The sequence below is a fragment of the Phyllostomus discolor genome, chromosome 1 (genome assembly GCF_004126475.2).
Source record: "Phyllostomus discolor isolate MPI-MPIP mPhyDis1 chromosome 1, mPhyDis1.pri.v3, whole genome shotgun sequence".
Lineage (NCBI taxonomy): Eukaryota > Metazoa > Chordata > Mammalia > Chiroptera > Phyllostomidae > Phyllostomus > Phyllostomus discolor.
The window spans coordinates 156,512,899-156,536,314 of NC_040903.2; the positions used below are offsets into that span (position 1 = coordinate 156,512,899).

At 37.6% G+C, this 23,416-nt stretch overlaps 1 protein-coding gene across 7 annotated transcripts in view; it reads left to right on the top strand.

The window, feature by feature from the left end:
• Positions 1–2,005: 2,005 nt before the first annotated feature.
• The window catches only part of TMEM62 (transmembrane protein 62), a 36,799-nt gene continuing 15,388 nt past the window's right edge, over positions 2,006–23,416 (top strand). The window contains exons 1-8 of one of the 7 annotated variants that reach the window (XM_028507173.2): positions 2,027–2,515; positions 2,797–2,908; positions 3,957–4,094; positions 12,611–12,656; positions 16,435–16,576; positions 18,464–18,588; positions 18,735–18,857; positions 21,128–21,283. In XM_028507173.2, the coding sequence (XP_028362974.1) occupies positions 2,336–2,515; positions 2,797–2,908; positions 3,957–4,094; positions 12,611–12,656; positions 16,435–16,576; positions 18,464–18,588; positions 18,735–18,857; positions 21,128–21,283 (1,022 nt within the window). In that variant the 5' untranslated portion in view covers positions 2,027–2,335. Of the gene's footprint in view, positions 2,516–2,546; positions 2,566–2,796; positions 2,909–3,956; positions 4,095–12,610; positions 12,717–16,434; positions 16,577–18,463; positions 18,589–18,734; positions 18,858–21,127; positions 21,284–23,416 lie in introns of those variants that run through there. The other 6 variants (XM_028507172.2, XM_036032295.1, XM_036032297.1 and 3 more) reach the window with 6 other exon arrangements.

The window sequence follows — 23,416 nt, forward strand, 5'->3', positions numbered from 1 at the left end:
TTCTCCCATCTTCCTTCTTCCTCCTTTTCCCTCCTATTTTCCTCTCACTACCTGGATAGCTTAGCTTGTTCAGGCTGTTAAAATGTGACAGACTGGGTCGCTTGTAAACAACAGAATTTTATTTCTCACAGTTCTGGAAGCTGGAAGTCTAAGATTAGGGTGCAGCATGGTCAAAGCACTCTTCCAGATTGCAGACTGCTGATTTGTCAGTGTCCTCAAAAGGTGGAAGGGGCAGGGATCTTTCTAGGGTTTCTTTATAAGGGCAGTCATCCCATTCATGAGGGCTGGTTCAAAAACCCTACCTCTACATACCATCACATTTGGAAATTGGGATTTCAACATAATGGATTTTGTGGGGATACATTCTGACCACAGCACTGGATTATTCCAATATCCTTCTAACAGGATTCTCTGTTACAACTCTCCTTTGTCCAATTGGTTTCCTATGTTGTTGCAAGATCTATCTTCACTCTTGGTGTTTATAGAGGCCGTCCATAATATGGCTCTAACCAAGAATCTGGTCTAATTACAGTTCCCCTAGGCATAACCCAGGTCCAGCCAAATGAAGTACTGTCTCCTCATCATGTCCTGCATTTTATCATCTTAATGCTCCAGCTCACGTTGTTAGGTCATGGTAGAAAATACTTCTCCCCACCCCACCCCCAAACTCTGCCACCCAAAAATACTATACATTCTTCATATGCCACCATGGCATATTACACTTTGAAACTTTTATGAATTAAACGTTTCCTGATTCTCTCCAAAGATGTGATCTCTCCCACTTCTAACCTTCCTCTAGCCTTTTGTATGTGGTTCTCTTGTGGCAAATGAGACAGCCACATATAAACTCCGTCTTATAGTAAACTTATTTGTATATTTCCCTCCCCTAAATAAACTTCTAAGATAATGAACCATGGCTCTTTAGCTACTTATCATTATGTTTCTTTATGTTTTCTGCTTAGATCAATGTCTTGCTTCCAAAGGTACTCAAATATTATTTAATGAATTGAAATTGTTATAGCTCCAAGAAAAGAACTCAAAGAGGGGTTTAAAAGGGTACACTTTGTATAAAAATGTTTATTCAGAACTTTAAAACATAATAAACAATCTAAAAGTTCAATGGTAAGGGAATGGTTAGATAAATTAATGACAGGGCCCTGTCGAATAAGAGTAAATGAATTAGGAGGCTTTGCTGAAATTAAAAATGACCAAGTTTTATTCAAGGGATTTAGGGTTTGTAAATCCACAACACAGCTAGGCAATACCCAGAGTGTTCTGATGGAGAAAGAAAAAGTGATTCTTCACAGTAAAAAGTCCAAGTCCAAGAAAAGTGAGTCCTGCATTCTTAGTCCATATGTTGGTTCACGATGGTAATCGTGCCAAACATCCAGTAGTCTGGATAATGAAACATTCTTTTTTAAGGATTCTAAGGGTTTACCTGTAAGAGTTATATACATCTCCAGCACTTGAACATTCTTAAGACCTGCCAGGGATTATCTGTAAAATTTGGGCACCTCCAGGCACTGCCGCACAACTGAAAAATTCAGAAGTTTTAGTGCTCAGGCTAGTTAAAGCAAGAAGAGAAGTGTTTCCTCTGCCTTAGCCTACTTGATTTTTATAATTATCAGCTTCACAAAAATGACTTCGTTTTATTTCTTCACTCCTTTCCTCGGCCTGAGTCTAATTCTTCTTCTGTCCTTGGCCCATAGGAAGCATTTAAAACGTATTAAATGAATGGTGTATAGTGTATTGGAATATTATGTAACCTAGGGTAATTGGGTTTAGGGAAAAAAAAACAAACCCTCTCTCAAAACACCCATGTTACATCTACAAACACCCCCCCCCCCCCCACAAAAAAAACCTATGGAAGCACGTTGTTAATAATCAGGAGAGGGCCAGAGAAAGCCAGCTGTCACATCTGTACTGCAGTTTAAAAGGCGTCCTCTTGCATACTTTGAGTCTCACAACAAGCCTGTGAAGTGCGCCCGGGAGGTATTACTAACGCCGGTAATTACTGGTGAGGGAGCCGACTGACCAAGGTCAGAATTCTAGACTCCGCCTCCCGGAACCTGCTCTTTCCTCGGCGTCCCTCGGTGGCCGTGATTGGCGTTGGGGGTCTCGGTTTGCTTTTCATCACCTTCATTACTTTAGCAAACCGAACCCGGAGCTGCGGGCGGCCGCGAGGGGCGGGTGCCCGAGAAAGCGCTGGTGCCGGCAGCCGCGGTGCACCGCGGCGCCGCAGGCTCCGCGACCGAGGCCGGAAGTGCCGCCGCAGCAGCGGCTGCGTGCGCCGCCCGGTCGCGCCCGGGACGAACACTGTCCGCCGCGGTGCGGTATGGCCTCAGTGCTGGCTTTCAGGGTGGTTGCGGGCCTGGCGGTCGCGGCGTTGACAGCTGTGCTCCTGGAGCATTATGGCCTGGCGGGCCAGACCTCGCAGCTGCCGCAGCCCCGCGTTCCCCGGAGGCCTCACCCCGCGCCTGGCCCTGGAGCCACCAATATCTTCTGGGGTCTGCAGGTGACGCAGGGGAAGCCTGGCGGGGTTGGGTGCAGAGCTGGCACGACTTGGTGAGACACGGGCAGTTTCCGCGGGGCACGACCAGTGCTTGCTTGAGCCCCAAACGACGGGCTGGGGGTGGTGGGGTGGTGAGGGTGGGTTTCGGTCTTTGCCTGGAGGATTCTTTGATCACTGCATTTTTGACTTGTCTTAACCCCTACCCCGAGGGAGCCCGTGGGTCGCTCTGTCCGTGCTGCCTCTTCCTGACTCAGACATCTCTGTTTAATACCTGCTTTCGGCAGATATCCGACATTCACCTGAGCAGGTTTCAGGATCCAAGCAGAGCTGTAGACTTAGAGAAGTTTTGTTCTGAAACTGTTGACATCATTCAACCAGCTCTCGTCCTAGCAACAGGTAGGGAGGATTGCTGTGCTGTCCTGGTGTTCTGTGGTCAGGAAGGTACAAAAGAATGCTAGCCAGGGCTACAGCTTTTCACTTTGGGGACATTGGGAACATTATAGCCTCAGCCCCAGGTGAGCCCTCCTCCTGTAGAGGAGATAACACATTATAATTACATTTGCCTATGGATAACTAAGTCAAGATCCAAGCCAAAAGATTTGTCATGGCAAGGTTTTGTTAAAGCAGGAGAAGCAGGACTCAGTGTTCTCATCTTAAAGTCTGCTGTATTTGTGTGTGTGTTTGTTGTTGCAATCCTGAATTTGAGAGAGAATTAGGGAAAGCCCTTTAACCACAAATCAAAAGTCACCTTTTATTTAAAAAATTTTCCCCCTGTTTGTACAGTTAGTTGTTTGAGCCTTACATGACTCAGGACACTTTTTCCTCATCCTTTGGTACATCTGTGACTTGGGTTTCCTAGGGTCTTCAAACCCCTAACCATTTGCTCCTGAACTGTTGGAGAAGCAAAAGGGGCATCTACCTGTCTACTTAGGGATTCACCCCACCCACCTTACTGGAACACCTCTACTGGCTGGAATAGCAGTCCTCATTTTATGGAAAACTTGAATTTCAAGTGTCTGTCTAGTTTTCTAGAAATTTTGGGATTTCATTGTCCAAGCTACACCTTCCAGGTTGCTTCTTGCTATAAAAATAATACTTAGTCAGATTATAATGGTTGCCATAGATATTAGGCACCTTCTCAGATTGCTGGTCTTAACAGTTTTCATTAACATTAGAGTCCCATGCCCTCTTTAAAGATATATGTTCACAACCCATTTCTAAAATCATAGGAGATTAAATTGACACTTGCTACCCTATAAGGAACAAATAAAGCCCCTGCTGAGAAAATTTAGATGGCTTGTTTTGGACATAAAGGGACTCAGAAGTGGCTATGCTTACACATGTTGAGTGCTTTAAGTATCTGTCCTTGCATTGTGCATTAACATAAATTGAACTTCCTTGGGTTTATTTTGCACTGTGATTCAGTTCTTACATAAATTTACAGGAGACCTGACAGATGCCAGAACAAAGCACCTGTGGGGATCCAGGCAGCAGGAGGTAGAATGGCAAACTTACCACGGTATTCTGAAGAAGACGAGGGTCATGGAAAAAACCAAGTGGCTTGATATCAAAGGAAATCATGGTAAGAGTCAAAACACACATTTAATTAAAACTATATTTTTATTTCTTCCAGGAGTCTAAATTCTCCAATTTACATTGTAAAATTATAAAATGGGACATTATACATAGATTTAGAGGCACTGAAGGTCACAACTCTGAAATACAACTGTAATATGTGATATTAAAACTTAAGATGTCACTGTTGGTCTTTGAGGGGAAAGTTGGTATCATCCTTTATTACATGGAAGAAAAGCTTCTAGCAAAATCCATGCAGGTGATTTTTTAAAAAATACACATTTTTCTAGATGAAAGAAGCCAAACCCATCAGGCTACATATTGTATGATTCCAGTTATATGACATTCAATAAAAGGCAAAATTATAGACAGATAACAGATTGCAGTTGCCAGAGGTTGGGGATGGGGAGAGAGATTGATTATAAAGAGGCATCATGAGAATTTGGGGGGTCATGGAACTGTTCTATCTGTTGATTGTAGTACATACATGACTATACATTTCTCAAAACCCATAGAACTGTAAATCACAAAGAATGAATCTTACTGTATATACATTTAAAAATTAAAATTGCAAATAAACCCCTATCTGCATGGGGAGAGAAAATGGATAATCACTTCCTGTTTTTTAGATTATCATTGTTGTATTAGTAAGGAAATGAACTCCAAAAGTATCTTTATCATAGATTTGTTTGTTTGTTTGTTTGTTTGATTGACTTTTTCATTGGTTAGTTACTTCATTTGTCTGGTTCATTTGATTATTCATTTCTGATAAATACCTACTTATATATATTTTTAAAACCTACCTTTTTAAACAGATAAGTCTATCTGGTGAAATACACAGATACTGGTTTGACCAAAAAGTTCCCTCCTACAAAGCAACTAGGAATTATAAATTGAAAATAGAACATCTGGCTTACAACTTTCTCTATTATATTTATATTTCTTTTTTTCCTGATCCTAATTAGTGGTACCCGTCAAATGCTTTTGCAATAAATAACAACTGTGTGTATTTTCCAAAAAGTTTTCCAAGTCAGGGTGTTGACTTATTTCACGTAATATATATAAACAGACTCTTCTGTTTAAATGATTTGGATAGTCCTTTGGAATTCATAATAATCTATTGGAGTTGCACAGGCATAAATGCTCGTGGTATAGGTATATGTACTTGCATGTTGTGCTAAGATAGGAGCAGAAACTAATCTTTGCTAAAATCGATAACAGTTTTTCTCTTACTTAGCAAGAGGATTACACACATTAATATTTCCTTTGGCATTAATTGGACTTACATTTTAATTTCTAAGGTTATTAGAAATGTTGTAGATTCCTGGAAGTCAAACAATTTTAGCCTTTGCACCTTATTTCCAGATAAGTGTTCTATGATGTCCTGAACCTTAACCTTTACCATTATATAATTGCTTTCTTACTGAATCTTCTTTAAGATTTAAGGCAAGAGGGGCTTTGGTCATGTTACCAGAGTCATATTGAAACTGGAGGGCAACCAAGTCAGGGGCTCGTGTTGTTTGTCACCACTCAGCCAAAAAGCTGAGATAGGGGTTAGATTATAATTACACTTTTATTAATGTCAGAGGCCAGCAGTCGGAGTAGATGGCCAGTAAAAACCCTAACATCCACGTTACTTTGAGCTTTCAGAAGCAAGTTTATATTGTGTAAACATGGGAATTTGGGAGGGAGAAATCCCTAGGGGGAGCACAGACATTTTGTTTCTCTTGCAAGTAAGGGGAGGAGGAGCTGAAAGGGGAGTTCTTCCCAAGCTGGCTCCTTTGTTCCCCTGTTATCTTTCTGCTTGCTGTTAGAATGCCTGTCTTCCCAGGACACCTGTGGTTTATGGAGAGCTAAGTTCCGTATTCTCTGGTTAGGGAGGACAGGTATAAGCCACTTAACTCTCCAGTGTCCTTGGTTAGGGGAGGTAAGGTCTTGCCATTTACCAGCTGGCTGTCAATTGCTCAGACTGTTTGTTCTTGTTTATTGTTCTTGCTTCAGTTTCCCCATTCCACTTGCCCAAGAATTTTCCTATCTTCTTACTCTCCTTTCTCAGTCTGTTTAGAGGCACTTGGCATGGATCCATATATCAGGCATGAATCCAGTCCTTGCTGGCTTCCAGAGTCATGTGATTAAAAAAGCAGCAACAACCTTCCAATACTGTAACTTCCAATTGATGTGTGCGCATGTGTGTATATATTATATATACACACACACATTTATTTATTTTTATTCAATCCGTATTGTTTATTTATTTATTTTTAGAGAGAGGAGAAGAGAGGGAGAAAGAGAGGGAGAGAAACACCTATGTGTGGTTGCCTCTCGCACGCCCCATGCTGAAGACCTGGCCTACAACCCAGGCATGTGCCCTGACTGGGAATTGAACTGGTGACCCTATGGTTTTCAGGCTGGTGCTCAACCTGCTGAGCCACACCAATCAGGGCAAAGTTTCTTCTTTATTATGAGTAGTATTTCACTGTGTAAATGCCCCATAGTTATTTTATCCACTCACCTACTGATGGACATTTGGGCTGCTTCCATATCTTGGCGATTATAAATAACACTGCAATGAACACAGGAGTGCTTATGTCCTTTTGAATTAGTGTTTTGGGTTCCTTCAGATCTATTTCCAGAAGTGGGATAGCTGGGTCAAAAGGCAGATCCAATTTTAGTTTTTTGAGGTATCTCCATACTGCTTTTTGTAGTGGTTGTACCAATTTGCATTCCCACCAACAGTGCAAAAGGGTTCCCCTTGTTTTACATCATTACCAGCACTTGTTGTTTGTTGATGTATTGATGATAGCCATTCTGACTGGTGTAAGGATATACCTCATCGTGTTTTTAATTTGTATTTCCCTGATGATTAGTGACATTGAGCATCTATTCATATGTCTATTGGCTATCTGTGTTTCCTCTTTAGAGAAGTGTCTATTCATATCCTTTGCCCATTTTTTAATTTGGGTGTTTGTTTTTTTTGGTGTTGAGTTTGGTAAATTCTTTATAAATTTTGGATATTAACCCCTTATCAGATGTATTGGCGAATATGTTCTTTCATTCTGTGGGTTAACTTTTTATTTTGTTGATGATTTCCTTTGCTGTGCAAAAACTTTTTAGTTTGATGTAGTCTTATTTATTTATTTATTTAGTTAGTTAGTTAGTTTCCCTTGCTTGAGGAGATATATCTTATAAAATACTGCTATGAGCAATGTCTGAGATTTTATTGCCTATGTTTTCTGCTGCGACCTGCATGGGAAGGAGGTCCCTGAAGCGGGGTGGTGGGAGATTAAGAAAGACACAAACACAGACAGTTTAAGGAAAAGTGGGGACCAGGTGGGACATCGTCCTCTGATGTAGAGACAATGACCCTGAACATGGTCTCCGTGTTTATTTTATGAGTTAGTTGAATAAAGCTCATAGGCTCAGGGAAAAACTGCAGGCATAATTGCTCCATTCCCAGGCTATCTAAATGATAAATATTTCTTCTGCGAAAGTTACAGTTGCATTCAGCTGAAGCTTGTGGTTAACTATTTAACTATCCCCTTCTTAACCCCTGTGGGTTCCGGCTGTATGACGCCAGCCTTCACCATCCTCCACAGTTTTCCTGTAGGATTTTTATGGTTTTGGGTCGAACATTTAAGTCTTTGATCCATTTTGAATTTATTCTTGTGTGTGGTGTAAGGAAGTGGTCTAGTTTCACGTTCCTGCACGTACCTGACCAGTTTTCTCAACACCATTTATTGAATAAACTATCTTTAGCCCATCGTATGTGCTTGCTTCCTATGTCAAATATTAATTGATTATAAATATGTGGGTTTATTTCTGGACTTTCTGTTCTCTTTCATTGATCTATATGTCTGTTTTTATGCCAGTATTATGCTGTTTTGATTACTATGGCTTTATAGTATAGTTTGATATTAGGTAGTGTGATTCCTCCAACGTAGTTCTTTCTCAGGTTCGTTGTTGCTATGTGGGACCTTTTGTGGTTCCATATACATTTTTGAAATATTTGTTCTAATTCTGTGGAATACATCATTGGAATCTTGATAGGAATTGTGTTGAATCTATAGATTGCTTGGGGTAGTATGGACATTTTAGTGATATTAATTTTTCCTATCCATGAGTACAGTATGTGCTTCCATTTATTTGTATCTTCTATATCTTTCTTCAGTGTTTTATAATTTTTTGAATATAGGTTTTTTACATTGTCAGTTAGGTTTATTCCTGGGTATTTTATTTTTTTTGTAGCAATTGTGAATGGATAGTTTTATTAATTTCCCTTCTTGTTAGTTCATTATCAGCATATATAAATGCAACTGATTTCTGGATATTAATTTTGTATCCTGCTACTTTGCTGAATTCATTTATCAGTTCTAGTAGTTTCATGGTTAAATCTTTGGGGTTCTCTATCTACAGTATCATGTCGTCTACAAATAATGATGGTTTTACTTTTTCCTTTCCAATGTGTATGCCTTTTATTTCTTCTTGTCTGATTGCTGTGGCTAGGACTTCTAATACTTTGTTAAATAAGAGAGGTGAAAGTAGATATCCTTGTCTTGTTCCCAGTCTTAAGGGGAACGCTTGTAGTTTTTGCCTGTTGAGTATGATGCTGGCAGTGGGTTTGTCATATATGGCCTTTATTATGTTTGCTTTATTCCCATCTTGCTGGGAGTTTTGATCATAAATAGGGCTGGGTTTTATCAAATGCTTTTTCTGCATATATTGATATGATCATGTTGTTTTTATCCTTCATTTTGTTTATGTGGTGAATCACATTTATTGATTTGTGAGTGTTGTACCAACCTTGCACTCCTGGAATAAATTCCACTTGATCATGGTGTATATGATCTTTCTGATGCATTGCCATATTAGGTTTGCTAATATTTTGTTGAGGATTTTAGCATATATTCATCAGGGATATTGGCCTACAATTTTCTTTCTTTGTAGTGTCTTTATCTGGTTTTGGAATTAGGGTCATGCTGGCCTCATAAAATGAGTTTGGGAACCTTCCCAACTCTTGAATTTCATGAAATAGTTTGAGAAGGAGAGGTATTAGTTCTTCTCAGAATGTGTGGTAAAATTCACCTGTGAAGCCATCTGGTCCAGGGCTTTTGTTTGTTGGAAGTTTTTTGATTACCGCTTCAATTTCACTAGATGCAATCTGTCTGTTTAGATTCTCCAAATCTTTCTGATTTAGTTTTGGAAGCCTGTATGTTTAGGAGTTTAACCATTTCACCCAGGTTATCCAGTTAGAACCTTTGTATTTCTTTGGTGTCAGTTGTTATTTCTCCTCTTTCATTTCTGATTTTATTTATTTGGGTCCTTTCTCTTTGTTTTTTGATGAGTCTGGTTAAGGGTTTGTCAATCTTTTTTATTTTTTTCAAGAACCAGCTCTGAGATTATTAATCTTTTGTGTCTTTTTTTTTATTCTTTCATATATTTCTGCTCTGGTCCTTATTTTTTCCTTCCTTCTGCTTACTTTGGGCTTTGTTTGTTGTTCTTTTTCAAGCTCCTTTAGGTGTAAATTTAGATGATTTATTTGAGCCTTTCCTGTTTGTTTGTTTGTTTGTTTGTTTTTGAGATAGGCCTGTAATGCTATGAATTACCCTTTTAGGCTTGCTTTCTCAGTATCCTACAGATTTTGAATTGTTGTGGCCTCCTTTTCATTTGTTTCACAGTATCTTTTGACTTCTTCTTTGATCTCTTTGTTGACCTGTTCATTGTTTAATAACATGTTATTTAGCTTCCATGTCTTCATGTGTTTTTTAGTGTTCTTGTGATTGATTTCTAGTTCCATTGCATTGTGGTCAGACAAGATGCTTGATATGATTTCAATCTTCTATAATTTATTGAGACTTGTTTTGTGCCCTAACATGTGATCTATCCTAGAAAAGTTTTATGTGCACTTGAAAAGTATGTATATTCTGCTACTTTGGGAGTGAAATGCTCTGAAGGTATCAATTAAATCCATTTGACCTAGTGTGTCATTTAAGGCTACTGTCTCCTTGTTGATTTTTTGTTTGGAAGATCTCTCCATTGAAGTCAATAGGGTGTTAATACCCCTGTCTATGACTGTTTTTCTGTTGATCTCTCCTTTTATGTCCATCAAGATTTACTTCTCATACTTAGGTGCTCCTATGTTGGGTATGTAAAGATTTCTAGGGTTATATCCTCTTGTTGGATTGCTCCTTTTATCATTACTTTGTGTCCTTCTTTGTCTCTTACTGTAGTCTTGGTTTTCAAGTCTGTTTTGTGGAATATACGTATTGCTACCCCAGCTTTTTTTTCCCCCTTTCCATTTGCATGAAATATCTTTTCCCATCCCTTTACTTTCAGCCTGTGTATATCTTTTGATCTGTGTTATGTGTATATCTTTTGATCTGTGATATGTGTTTCTTGGAGGCAGCATATATATGGGTCTTGTTTTATTATCCATCCAGCTACCCTATGTCTTTTGGTTGGAGCATTTAAGCCATTTATTTTAAAGGTGATTATTGATAGATATGCATTTAGTGCCATTTTATTAGTAGACTGTTTTCCTCTGCTTTTTCTTCTTCTTCTTTTTTTCTTCTTCTTAAAGCAAGCCTTTTAACATTTGTTGCAGTACTGGTTTGGTGTTAACAAAGCTCCTCTTGCAGCTTTTAGGATTATTTCCTTGTCTTTAAGCCTTGTCATTTGAATTATGATGTCTCTCAGTGTCAGCCTCTCTGGGTCCAGTTTGTTTGGGACTCAGAGCTTCCTGGACTTGGGTGTTGTTTCCTTTACCAGATTAGGGAAGTTTTCAGTCATTAATTATTCAAACAGGTTCTTGATCACTTGCTTGCTTTCTTCTCCTTCCGGTTATTCCCACGATGCAGATGTTACACTTCATGTTGCATAAAATGTTTCTTAAACTCTTCTCATTTTTTAAAATTCTTTTTTCTTTTTGCTGCTCTGCCTGGGTGTTTTTTTCTACCTTGTCTTCCAAATCATTGATTCGATCTTCTTCTTCATCTAACCTACTGTTTATTCCTTCCAGTGTATTATTTATTTCAGATATTGCATTCTTTATTTCTGACTGGTCCTTTTTTATGGTTTCTATGGCTTTTTTTCATGCTGTTGAGTATCCTTATAATCATTACTCTAAACTCTCTATCTGATAAATTGCTTGCCTCCATTTCATCTAGCTCTTTCTGGAGAATTCTCTTGTTCTTTCATTTGGGATCTTTTTCTTTGTCTTCTTTTTTTGGCTGCTTCTTTGTATTTGTTTTTGCATATTAGGTATATCTGCAAAGACTTTGGTGTAGGCCTTTGTCAGACACTGTCTGTGACTTGCCCTGGTCAACTTGTTTGGCGCTATCATCGATCCACCACTTTTAGCTCCCTCTGCTGGACCTGTTTGTGTGCAGAAAGAACCAGGCTGTATACCCAGGCACTGGGCCCTTGGAAGGGTCAGCTGAAGTCTCATAGAGCTCCTAAAGGTCCACCTTAGTCGTTAAAGTAATCAGTGATATAGCTTGAAGCTATAGTCAGTAGCTCAGCTTAAGCTGCACAGGATGGAGCAGAGTAATTCCTGCAGGTGGGGTTATTGCTTCTCCTCAGGTTCATGCCACTCCGAGAGGAGTGCTCTGTTTGAGAAAGATGGCTTCTGTAGTATGGGGCATGATTCAGCACAGGGGTCCTGGTGGCTGTTGCTTCAGTTCTCTCCCTGGAGCTACCAACCCCAGACTCTCCTCCAGCATCTTTAGTCCACTCTGCCCTCCCTCTGCTGGAGCCCAGGGTAAGAGGCTACAAATGAAATTTTATGCATTGGCCCCTTAAGAGGCTCTCTGAGTCTCCAGCCATCTCTCTCTATAGACAGAAACCCTGCTTCTCACAGTTGGGTGTTATCAGGGTTCCTTTCTGGCTCTGGTGCTGTAGTTTAGGGAGCCCAGCTTGGAATTTAGATCCCACACTTCTTAGGGGTAACCCTGCAACTGCTGAAATATCCCTGTGGCACTTCAGCTGCCTCCCATGGGAGGCCAGCTAGCCCTCTTGTGCCTCTTGGGCACTCCCTACCAGTCTTCTTGTAGTGAAGTGATTTCTTCTGTCTGTTGTGGTTATAAGGCTTCTCTCCAATGAGTGTTCAGTTCCTTATTCCAGATGATTTCTCTATAATTTAACTGTAATTCTAGATTGGTCCTGGGAGGAAGTTAGTGTAACTTCCACTTGATCCTCTGCCATCTTGGATTCTCAATGTATATTTTAAATAGTACATAATTCAAAGTATTTCTTTTTTTTTAATTTTATTTTAATCATTGTTCAAGTACAGTTTTCTCCCTTTTACTCCCATAATTTAAAGTATTTCTTATTCTCCAGTATACTAGATAGATTAAATAAGTTTCCAGATAATCTGAATTCTATTTTCAAATTTTAAAAATTATCAATCTAATTCATTGAATTCTGCCATTTAAAATATTACTGAAAGAATTAGTTTTCTTTAATCTTTAACATGTTTGCATTTCTCTTTTTAATATAGATGATGTTTGCTCTTTTCTTTTTAATTAGATACATTCAACCTTCCAAGTCTGGAGAGTGTCGAGAATTATTACAGGTACTGTAATGAACAGAAGACAACATGATGTGTTACAAGAAGGGTACAGTCAATGAATGGGTAAAAACATTTTTTAACAGATAAAATGTCTATTTACACAAAGTATGGTAATTTAGAAAAGGGAACTTTTTTTTCAATGTGTGTGACAGGTTGTTTTTTATTTTTGTTTTGGAACTTTTTCTTTCCTTTAATTGTTTTTCCCCTTTAGTTCTTTTTAATATTCCACAGAGACATTTTTTTTTTGCCATTGATGCATAGCAGGAGTCATATTGATCAGAGCTTGTGAAATAGAGTACTGTAGGTTTTAGGAATGCTGAGATGACTGATTTTCTCAGCCTTTGGAGTGGCTGAAAACCCCAAGCAGTCTTCCCTGGCTGCTTTGTCCTTTCATTCCAGTATGTCTTGCAAATATTAAAATTGTCTGCCTTGGCTGGTGTGGCTCAGTGGATTGAGTGTGGTCTGTGAACCAAAGGGTCACCGGTTCTATTCCCAGTCAAGGCACATTCCTGGGTTCAGGCTGGGTCCCCAGTGCGGGGGCATGTGAAAGGCAACCACACATTGATGTTTCTCTCCCTCTCTTTCTCTTTTCCTTCCCCTCTCTCTAAAGATAAAATAAATAAATAAATTGTAAATTCAATAATTGACACATAGTATTGTGTATGTTTAAGTGGGCAGCATGATGCAGCATATGCTGCATCTATATATTTCAGTATGATTACCACCATAGCTGACACCTCTCTCATATAACACAATTATCATTTCTTTTTTGTGATGAAAATTAAGATCTAGTCTCTTTTCATCTTTGAAGTTATAATAGAGTGTTGTTAACTATAATAAACATGCTGTGCATTAAGTTTCTAGAACTTATTTGTTTACTAGTTGCAAGTTAGAGATGGCTGCATAAAAGTGACATGGACACTGGCCCACAGTGTCCATGGTGTTATGGATGAGATGAGACAAATTCACATGGACTCCTGAGTCCTGTAGAGAAAAAGGGATGGCATGGCTACTTTCTCAAGGGAAGAGTGCCTTGGAGCAGCCTGGCCACTCTCTCAAGAGGAAAGGGTGCTCACCCTTGCCTTGACAGGCTTTTATTGGCTTTCTAAAAGCATACATCAAAGAAGATTTTCATTATACTTAGGTTTGCTTTAGGTAATTACTTTTTACAGATAGCAACAAAAGGGATGTTACTGATTACTTCTTACAGATTAACAAGGAAAAAATATTGCAAATGCAAGGGAATGATGAGAGTAACAGGTCTGGTTACACTTCAGTCCTTGGGAGAATTAGCATAGACTTTAGGAACTCACTTTAAAGATATGCAGTAAGCACTTGCTGCCTGAACTCAGGAGGAGGGAATTTTAGTAAGAGCAAGTCACAAAGCAGCCTAGTTATAATGCAGGCCTGATTTCTCATGGGAGAACCTCTCTGAGGGTGTGGTCCTGCTGCCGACTCCTCCCCACTGGTTTTCCACATGGGTGCTGAGCTACATTTCCATGCCTTGCAAAGTGGTTCCCTATATAAAAGAAATGAAAATTGTGTCCAGTCTTAAAAGATGGATAGCATTTGGAAAAGTAAGACACTTCGAGGGGTATATTTTAGGCCCCCCCCCCCACAAAAAAAAAACAAGCAAAAACCCAAAAGCCAAAAACCTAGGCTTTAAAAGTTAGAGTGAACTTTTGAGGGCAGTAAGGCAACTAGTTACCACCAAAAGGTTCATAATGAGGACTGATAGGGCATTGGTGGCTTGGGGCCAGTTTAGGGAGGTCTTAAGTGAGAACCATGGAGATATAGATGTGATGAGTAAATAGTTCATAATCCATTGTAGCTTTCTAAGGAGACTAGTATTTTATAAAAAACAATTGCACAACAACAAAAAATAGGGAGATATTAGAGTTATATAGATACCAAATAGGAGAGTCCTGCAGTAGTCTGGTAATAATATGGAAAAGGCCTGAAATGAATAGAAGATGAACTGATCTGAACAAAGTTCCTGGATATGGGGCTGGTGGTATCAATTTGAAGATGCTAGGTCAAAAAGAAATGATTAGCCCTGGCTGGCGTGTCTCAGTGGATTGGGTGCCAGCCTGTGAACCAAAGGGTCATGGGTTTGATTTCCAGACAAGGCACATGCTTGGGTTGTGGAGCAGGTCCCTAGTTGGGGGTGTGTGAGAGGCAACTGATCGATATATCTCTGAGATATCTCTTGCACTTTGGTGTTTCTCTCCCTCTCTTTCTCCCTCCCTTCTCCTAAAAATATATAAGTAAAAATTAAAAAAAAATTGGTTAACATATAATTAGAGTCACTGTAACTTGGAAGAGGAGGTAGTCAGTCCTCTTTTGTTAATGTGAGAAAAGAAAAGGACAGAGATGAAAATCTTTCACTTCCTGTTAACTGTTTGTATTTTTGACTGTGACTATGGAAATGGAATTAAGAAACATTTTCAAAGAAAATTAGCAAGACTTAGGATCTGACTGGTTATTGGGAAGGTAAAGTTGTTAGTTGCTTTAAAATGTCTTACCATTATATTTTTGTTTCTAACTGCCTAACCTGAGTTTAGCAAGTGGCATTTTGCTAGAGATATATAGATATTATGGAAATATCAACCAGAAGGGAAAAAAATCTTAAAGTTAAATCTTGAGCTTAAGAATGCTCCAGACAATGTCAAAATCCAGAATTCAAAAAATGTCATTAACTATCATGTATTTTACCCTCTGCCTTTAAATAGTTGGATTTATTTTTAGATAGTTGGATTTTAATGTGTCAGAAATGTAGGAATAGAAACAACATGGGGGATTATAAAACCCTGAAGAAAAACTCTGAAAACAAATTAAACAGGAAAATATAAATAGATTTTTTAATGAGGATAAAGTCCTGAAGTAGATGTTTAAAAAATACTAAGAAGAGAGGCAATAGAATTGACTATTAATTGTAATACCTATGATAATATATTTATTTCATGATATATTTGATGGCTGTTGTGACTTAAATATAGCTCCCTGATAGCACATTAAATTTTAGGAGTTTATTTGTATGTTTTCATATATGCTTTTAAGTAAAAAGTCATATAAGACACTTAGATATTTTCTTATAATGTCCTAACATTTGAATAATGTAGGTATATGCCAATGAAACCTGTACTTTCCTTCACATTTATTCAGCAAATACTTGAGTGCCTACCCATCCTGTCTCCCTACTCTTCCCTCTCCTGCTTTATGGACATTGGAACACTGCTGACACCGACTCTGGTGAGCACGTCCGTTGCTGGATGTGGACCCGGTGTATGTCATCAGTGCACTTTCAGGAACTGGAAAAGATTTACGACCCATACCTACACTGTCATTTTTCTCTTGGTTGTATTACTCTTTACAAGGTTTTATTGTGTCTAGAGTCCTGTTGCAAACACTGTTTGTATCTCACTGCACTGAGAATTCTACTAGGTACTTAGTAGAACCTCACTATATTTTTTAATGATTGGTAAGTACCATTTCATTGGATTCTGACAGTCTCCTTTTGAATGTTTAGTGGACTGCTTAAACTCGCCCCCCTACTTCTCTGCATTACTTGGAGACTTTATGTTTTGGTTCCTGTCTTGGAGACAATGGGAAAAATTTTTTTGCATTTCTTTTAAAATGTATCCATTGTAGATCTAGTTTAGTCTGCTTCTCTCTCATGTCAGGAAATTTCCTTTTCAAAGGAGGCAAAATATAATGTGATATTAAACTTATTCTGCCCTTTTATGATTTTACTAAAACTTTTCTGTGTTGTATTTTTTAGGAAGTATTCTGCCATACGTAGGGATGGCTCTTTCCATCATGTCCACAGTACTCCTTTCGGCAACTATTCTTTCATCTCTGTGGATGCCACCTTACATCCAGGGCCGAAGAGACCCTATAATTTCTTTGGAATTTTAGATGAGGTACAGTAAAAATCTCACTTCTTTTTGTAGCTAACCTATTTTCCTTAGATGCATGCAGCTCATTTAAAATTATCCTTGGTAAACAAGACCTCATCTAGAAATGCTTGAGAAAAAATTTTACTGTGGTCACAGGTATGGCCAGGCTAAATTACTGAAGTGTCAGCACTATTATTGCTATCCCTATTATTGTCCCGAAATTTGGGAAAGAAGTACCTCACTTTTTATATTTATTCAGTAAACATTTATTAAATATGTGCTAAGTGCAAGATACACTTAGCAAGGTACAGGGCATAAAGTTTTGTATGCTGTATTCCTAACACCCTACAATTGCCATTTTTAACGAAAGGTCTGTATTTTTTTAAGAGAGAGACAACCATTGAAATAAGTAAGTTTCTTTTAAAGTATTTTTTTGTAATGTAGGAGAAAACTGTTGCTGGATAAAACTGTCTGGAAAATCACATCTGAGAACCTCTCATTGCTCCTTGGTACAACGAATGTCAACTCATTAAATGTTTAGTGAACGTGTACCCATATGCAAGATGTATGTGCCCGCGTATAGGAACACAAAGGCGATAAGGTCATGTCCCTGGCCTCTTAAGACACTTAATCTAGTGGTCGAGCATAAGACCAACAGAAGTAACTATAAAAAAGGGCAGAATTTGCTAAATGCTGAGAGAGATTCAAAATGATGTTCGGGTTCAGAGGGGCTTGAAATGGAGGGAACAGAATATTGTCTGATGTGTTGTGTCACAGTAGTCATTTTGTTTAATGAGGGTGTATTTTGTTTCCTACCTACCAGGGTCCTTAAAGTTGATAACATGTTATTTTAAAAAATACTCCTTAGAATAATGTTTTTAATGTGTAATTCAAGGATCATCTGCATAAAAATCAGCTGGAGTCTTATAAAACAAAGATTTCCAGGCTTTCTCTGAGATGTATCAGATTAGCAAACCTGAGGATGGGACCCAGGAATTTATCGCTACAAGCACCTTACAGATAATGTTAATATGCATTTATATGTGTGCAAGTTGTTTTTGAAATCAACTTCCTGAAGGGTGATTTATATACAATAAAATGCACTCATTTCAACTGTTTAGAGAGTTTTGAGAAGTGTCTGTACTGGTGTAACTCTCACCACAGTCAAGGCAGAACCCTCCGATGACCCCAGGAAGTTCTCTCGTGAGTGAAGTCAGTCTCCACCCCCAGTCCCAGGGGACAACTGTTTGGTTTTCTGTCAGCACAGATTAGTTTTGTTTGTTCTAGAATTTTATATTAATGAGATCATACAGAATATATCTTGTATCTGCCTTCCTTTTGTTCAGTATAATGTTTCTGAGGTCCATATTATTGTAGATATCATTAGTTCTTTCTTTTTTATTGATAAGTAGTATTCCATTGTATGGATATATGTAATTTGTTGATGTCCTCTAATTTTTGACTGTTATGAGTACAGCTGTTAGAAACATTCAGGTACAAGGCTTTCTGTGGATATATTTACATCTTGTTTTAGTATCACTATCCTCTTTATTAATTGCAGTGTGGCATACAGGGCTGAAAAGATTAGTGATTCTTTATTTATATAAATAAATGTATAAATAAATAAAAATTTTATGTTAAGTTAAAGATTATTTCTGTTGCCTTATCTATCAAAGGGGAGTAATACTGCAATACTTTCCCTCCTTAGCAAGGAGATATTTTTAGGATCAAACAAATTACACTGTATGTGAAAATAGCTTGAAACTTACAAAGGTCTGCACAGGTCACTAATTAGCAGGGCTTCAGCCAGAAACATAATATACTTATTCTTATAATACTTCAAGGGTAATCTGTTGACATTAGATTTCAGCCTGAGCCCTAATTAAAGATCTTTTATTTTCTTCATTTCAGAAACGGATGGAGGAGCTTTTATTACTGGCAAAGGAAAGTGGTCGGAGCAATCACAGTATTTGGTTTGGACACTATCCAACATCCACTATTCTTTCTCCGTCACCAGGAATTCGGTCAATAATGAGGTGATGCAGGCTTCCAAAATCAAAATTAATTGGTTTTAATTATTTTATGTTGCTCTACCTATCCAGCTTTCCTGAGGAAATATTTTTATTAGTTTGGTACTACAAGTTATCTTTGTTCATTATTCTATTTATTTTTCATTGTTTAGTTCAGCTACAGCCTATTTCTGTGGGCACCTCCATACACTTGGTGGACTGATGCCTGTTTTGCACGCTCGTCACTTCCAGGGCACTTTGGAACTTGAGGTGGGAGACTGGAAGAATAATAGAAGGTAAGGGAAACTACTCCACAGAGGAAAACTTAATACATGTTATGTATGCTAAAGAAATGATAGTTTTCTCGTTGCTGACATGGGTGATCCCAGTCAAGGAAAAACCTGTGATATCTCTATGTTTTTGAAGTAATATATGTACCTGGTAATCTTTGTCACATGTGAAATCCTTGTGGCAACAGTTATGTTTGCTGTCACTATGTTATATTAGATTTTTGAGACATAACCATTAGGAAATAGTTCTCAAACTCGAGCATGCATAAGAATTGTGGAGGATTTTATTAAAAATAAAAATTTCTCATCAAAATCTAGATATTTTATTAATAATTTTAATTATTGATTAAATCAATAATTATCAAATTGTTTAATTTGATAATTAATCAGATCTAGAGATTTTGATTATGTTGGTCTGGGTTAGGACCCAAGAAACTGTATTTTGAAAGCACACCAGGCGTGCTATGGACCACACTTTGAGAAACACTGAGACTAGGAATATGTTATTTCCCCCTTGAATTTTATATCTACTTTTCTAGTTACTGCTATAAGATGTTAGTGATTTAAGTTCTTCAAATAGATGATAGTTGGTTTTGTTAAGGTTAAAGTCTTTCTCAGAAGAAATATAACTTATCAAAAGCATAAAGTATAATTAAATGCATAGAGAGAACTAAATATATTATAATTGTGATAACTAAGTACAATAGTTGAAGTATAGATGAGTGTCATATATATTTTGAAAGAACAATTTAAATGAAATAGTTTAAGTATAGATGAGTATCATTTCATTGTTTAACTATTACCTGTTGCTGTTTAATTTATTAAAACTCAATGCTCTGGAGATATTTAGGTACCCAGTAAATATTTGCTGAGCTGAATATGTTTTCTTTCCACTTTTAACTACCTCCATTAATTTAAAGGCAGCTTTACATTGTAGGTGGTACTTACTCATTTCAGTTGGCTTTTCTAAAATCTGTGTAAGAGCTGTGCTTGAAGCCTGTAAATTAGTTGGCTACGGTAATTACTTTGAGCTGAGACCTATCTGTCCTTGACTGTGAGGCTGTGGGCTGGGCTGGGATTGCCTTTTACCAGATAGCCTTCTTAATCCTTGGTCATCCTCTTTATTTCTTATAAATACTACAGTTACAAGTTAAGTGATATTAATTATGAAACCCTTGTTTTTCTCTCTCTTTCCGCCTGCTCCCCTGTGTTCCAACCCTGGGTTTTATCTGGAGGTTTACTGAAAGAGCCTAATCTTTACCTGCCCTTACTAAACATTCAAGTTACATTAGTAAAATAGTTTTTAAAAACAGTATATTAGTAATATTAGGCTAGGCTTTGTTGTGGATACAAATAAACCTAGAAATATCAATGGCTTAACACAACAGACGTCTATATTTTCATTTACGTAAAGCTGTTATGAGTTAGGCCCACTCTCTTCCTCAGGGTGACAGGGATTGAAACTTCCTCCATCTTAAAAGTCCACTATTTCAACACCTCAATTCCAAGGCAGGGAAGAGAGTGTGGAGAACTCACACACACTCTTAAGTACTTTGGACCAGAAGTGTGATACATGTCACTTCTGTTCACAGCCCATTGGCCAGAACTAGTCACATGGTCCCAACCTAATACCAGGGAGACTGGGAAATGCAGGGGAGCACGTGGAGTATTTGGTGAGCACTGTTGTTTCTGCCATAGTTAATCATTTCTCAGTTGTAAAAGTTAGAAAATATAAAACTTTGGTTATTCTTTAATAAGTATTTATACCTTTCCTTTTTTTTTTGGATTCATACCTTTCATTGTGCATTTAGAAAATCAAGACAACTTAGCTGTGGTTAATTTCTTTAAAATTATAGAAATAAAGATCTAAAAGACAAGTGAAAGTTTTCTGATTGTATTTATTTTAATATTTTATGTAATGTTGATGGTATGAAGAATGTCAGATGTTAGGCTTTGATGAATATCTCAGGTTCAAAATAGTCTTAAAGTATAGAAATTAAATGAGTTAATTCAACAAGCATTTTTTTTTAATTAAAGAGTGCATGCTATGTACTCTCTAGGGCACAATTAAATTCATTGCTTAGTCTGTTCCCAGTTGTGACAGATGTGAAGTATAAAGTGATAGGGGCAAGGGAAGAAGACAGAGAAACAATATTACTTACTTGGCATTCAAACTCATGATCTCAAAAATTATACTTTTATATTTTTACATTTGTTCTATAAATAATCTTCCCAGATGGAGTGACTAAATTGCTTCATTGTCCTCTGGTCTCCAGGTACCGCATCTTTGCTTTTGATCATGACCTGTTTAGCTTTGCAGATTTGATCTTTGGCGAGTGGCCTGTGGTTCTTATCACCAATCCTAAGTCACTCCTCTATAGTTGTCCTAAGCATGAACCACTAGAAAGACTCCTTCAGTCAACACACATCAGGTATGTGAAAATTTTTCAGAATTTACTTTCAGTTTGATGTTGATGGAGAATAAATCATTGTAACTGCATCCCATGTAACAGCTATGAGATGTCCACTTTAGTTGTCTGAACACTCTAGACATTGTGTAAGGATAAATCGCTGTTTCATTCCAGTTCAATTAAAAAAATATATTTTAAGCTGCTGACAGTTTAAAAACCATCCAGAACCCTATAATCCTACCATTATTACTTTTGTGTGTTTTATCCCAACTTTTTATTTGCATGTTGTTATATTGCTATAATCATACTATACCTATTCTTTTGTATCCTACTTAAAATATTTATATTATATACTAGAAATATATTTTTTTCATTTGGCTACATAGCCTTCCAAAAGAGCAAAAGCTATATAAACCTTATGGAATTGAACATTCAGTTGTCATACGAATTTGACAATGTAAATTAAAGGGACTTAATAACCTTTCTTAAACACAATGGCACTCTTTTTAATGTACCTGTGTATACTCTGTACTTTTTAAAATTTTATTTTGAAAAATAATATGACCACCACTTTTGGGAAGTAGGGTGTGGGGTTATAAGTCTATTCTTCCCAACCCCCAACAGAACTATTATTAATGATTTTGAGTTTTCCTTTCTCTTTCTCTCTTTTAAAAAGATTTTATTTATTTATTTTTAGAGAGAGAGGAAGGGAGGGAAAAAGAGGTAGAGAAACATCGATGTAGAACAGAAGCCTGATTGGTTGCCTCCCGCATGCCTCCAACTGGGGACCAGGCCCACAACCCAGGCATGTGCCCTGACCTGGAATTGAACTGGCGACCTTTTAGTTTGTGGAAAGACAGACACTCAGCCCACTGAGCCACACCAGTCAGGGTAGCAGGCATTCTCTTTTAGGCATATTTTTACATAGTTGTAATCAGGCCACAGTCTATTAGAATTCCTACTTTTTTTTCTTTTAACAGAGAAATACACAATTTATCTGACCATTTTCCTATCTTTTTGTGAACTTTTAGATTTTTTTCTAATTTGGAGATAAGCATTTAATACATATAACATCTTCCTCAATTTGAGTAATTCCTTTACTCTTTATACCATTCTAGAAGTGGTATTCTAAGGGAAAGAATTTGAATTCCTATATGAATGTTGGTAAAGATTGCCCAATTACTTTTTTTGTAACTATCAATAAAATCATTATTCCTTTTTTAAAAATTGTGGTAAAATACACGTACACAAAATTTACAATTTGAACCATTTTAGGTGTATGGTTCAGTGACATTGAGTGCATTTGTATTGTGCCACCATCACCATCACCAGAGCTTAGATCTTTCAAAACTGATACCCTGCACCCCTTCAGCAGTAACTCCCCTCTTCCCACCTGCCCCCAGTCCCTGGCCTCAACATTCTACTGTCTGTCTCTATGTCTTTGACTACTCTGGTTACCTCATCTAAGTGGACTTCTTTGTCCCTTTGTAACTGTCTTATTTCACTTAGCATAATGTCCTCAAGGCTCATCCATGTTGTAGCACTGTGTCAGAATTTCCCTCTTTTTAAGTCCTGAGTAATATTCCACTTTATGGATGTGCCACACTTTGCTTATCCATGCATCTGTCAGAAGTCACTTGTGCTTTCACCCTTCAGCAACTGTGAACAGTGCCACTAAGAACATGGGCATACAAATACCTGTTCAAACTCCTGCCTTCAAAATTGTGTCACTGTTTTGAAAACTCTTAATTCTTCTGGGGATATATCCAGAAGTGGAATTGCCAGGTCATGTGGTAATCATATATTTACATTTCTGAGGAACCACCATACTGTTTTCCATGGTGGCTTTACCATTTTACAATCCTACCACCAGTGTTTAAGGTACCCAAATACTTTTTAAAACAGATACTAATTTATATGTTACCAGGTAATATGAGTGCTGATTTCACAGCACCCTTATCATTACTTGATATTGTACTTTTAAAAAGATTTATTTACTACTTAATCTGGAAAAAATGGTGTCAAGTTGTTTTAGTATATTTTCAGGCCACTAGTGAAGTGAAATATGTATCTCTCAGTCAGGGTTTTTGATAGGAGCTGGATATCAGATTTATTTTTTTAAATTTTATTTATTTTTAGACAGAGGGGAAGGGA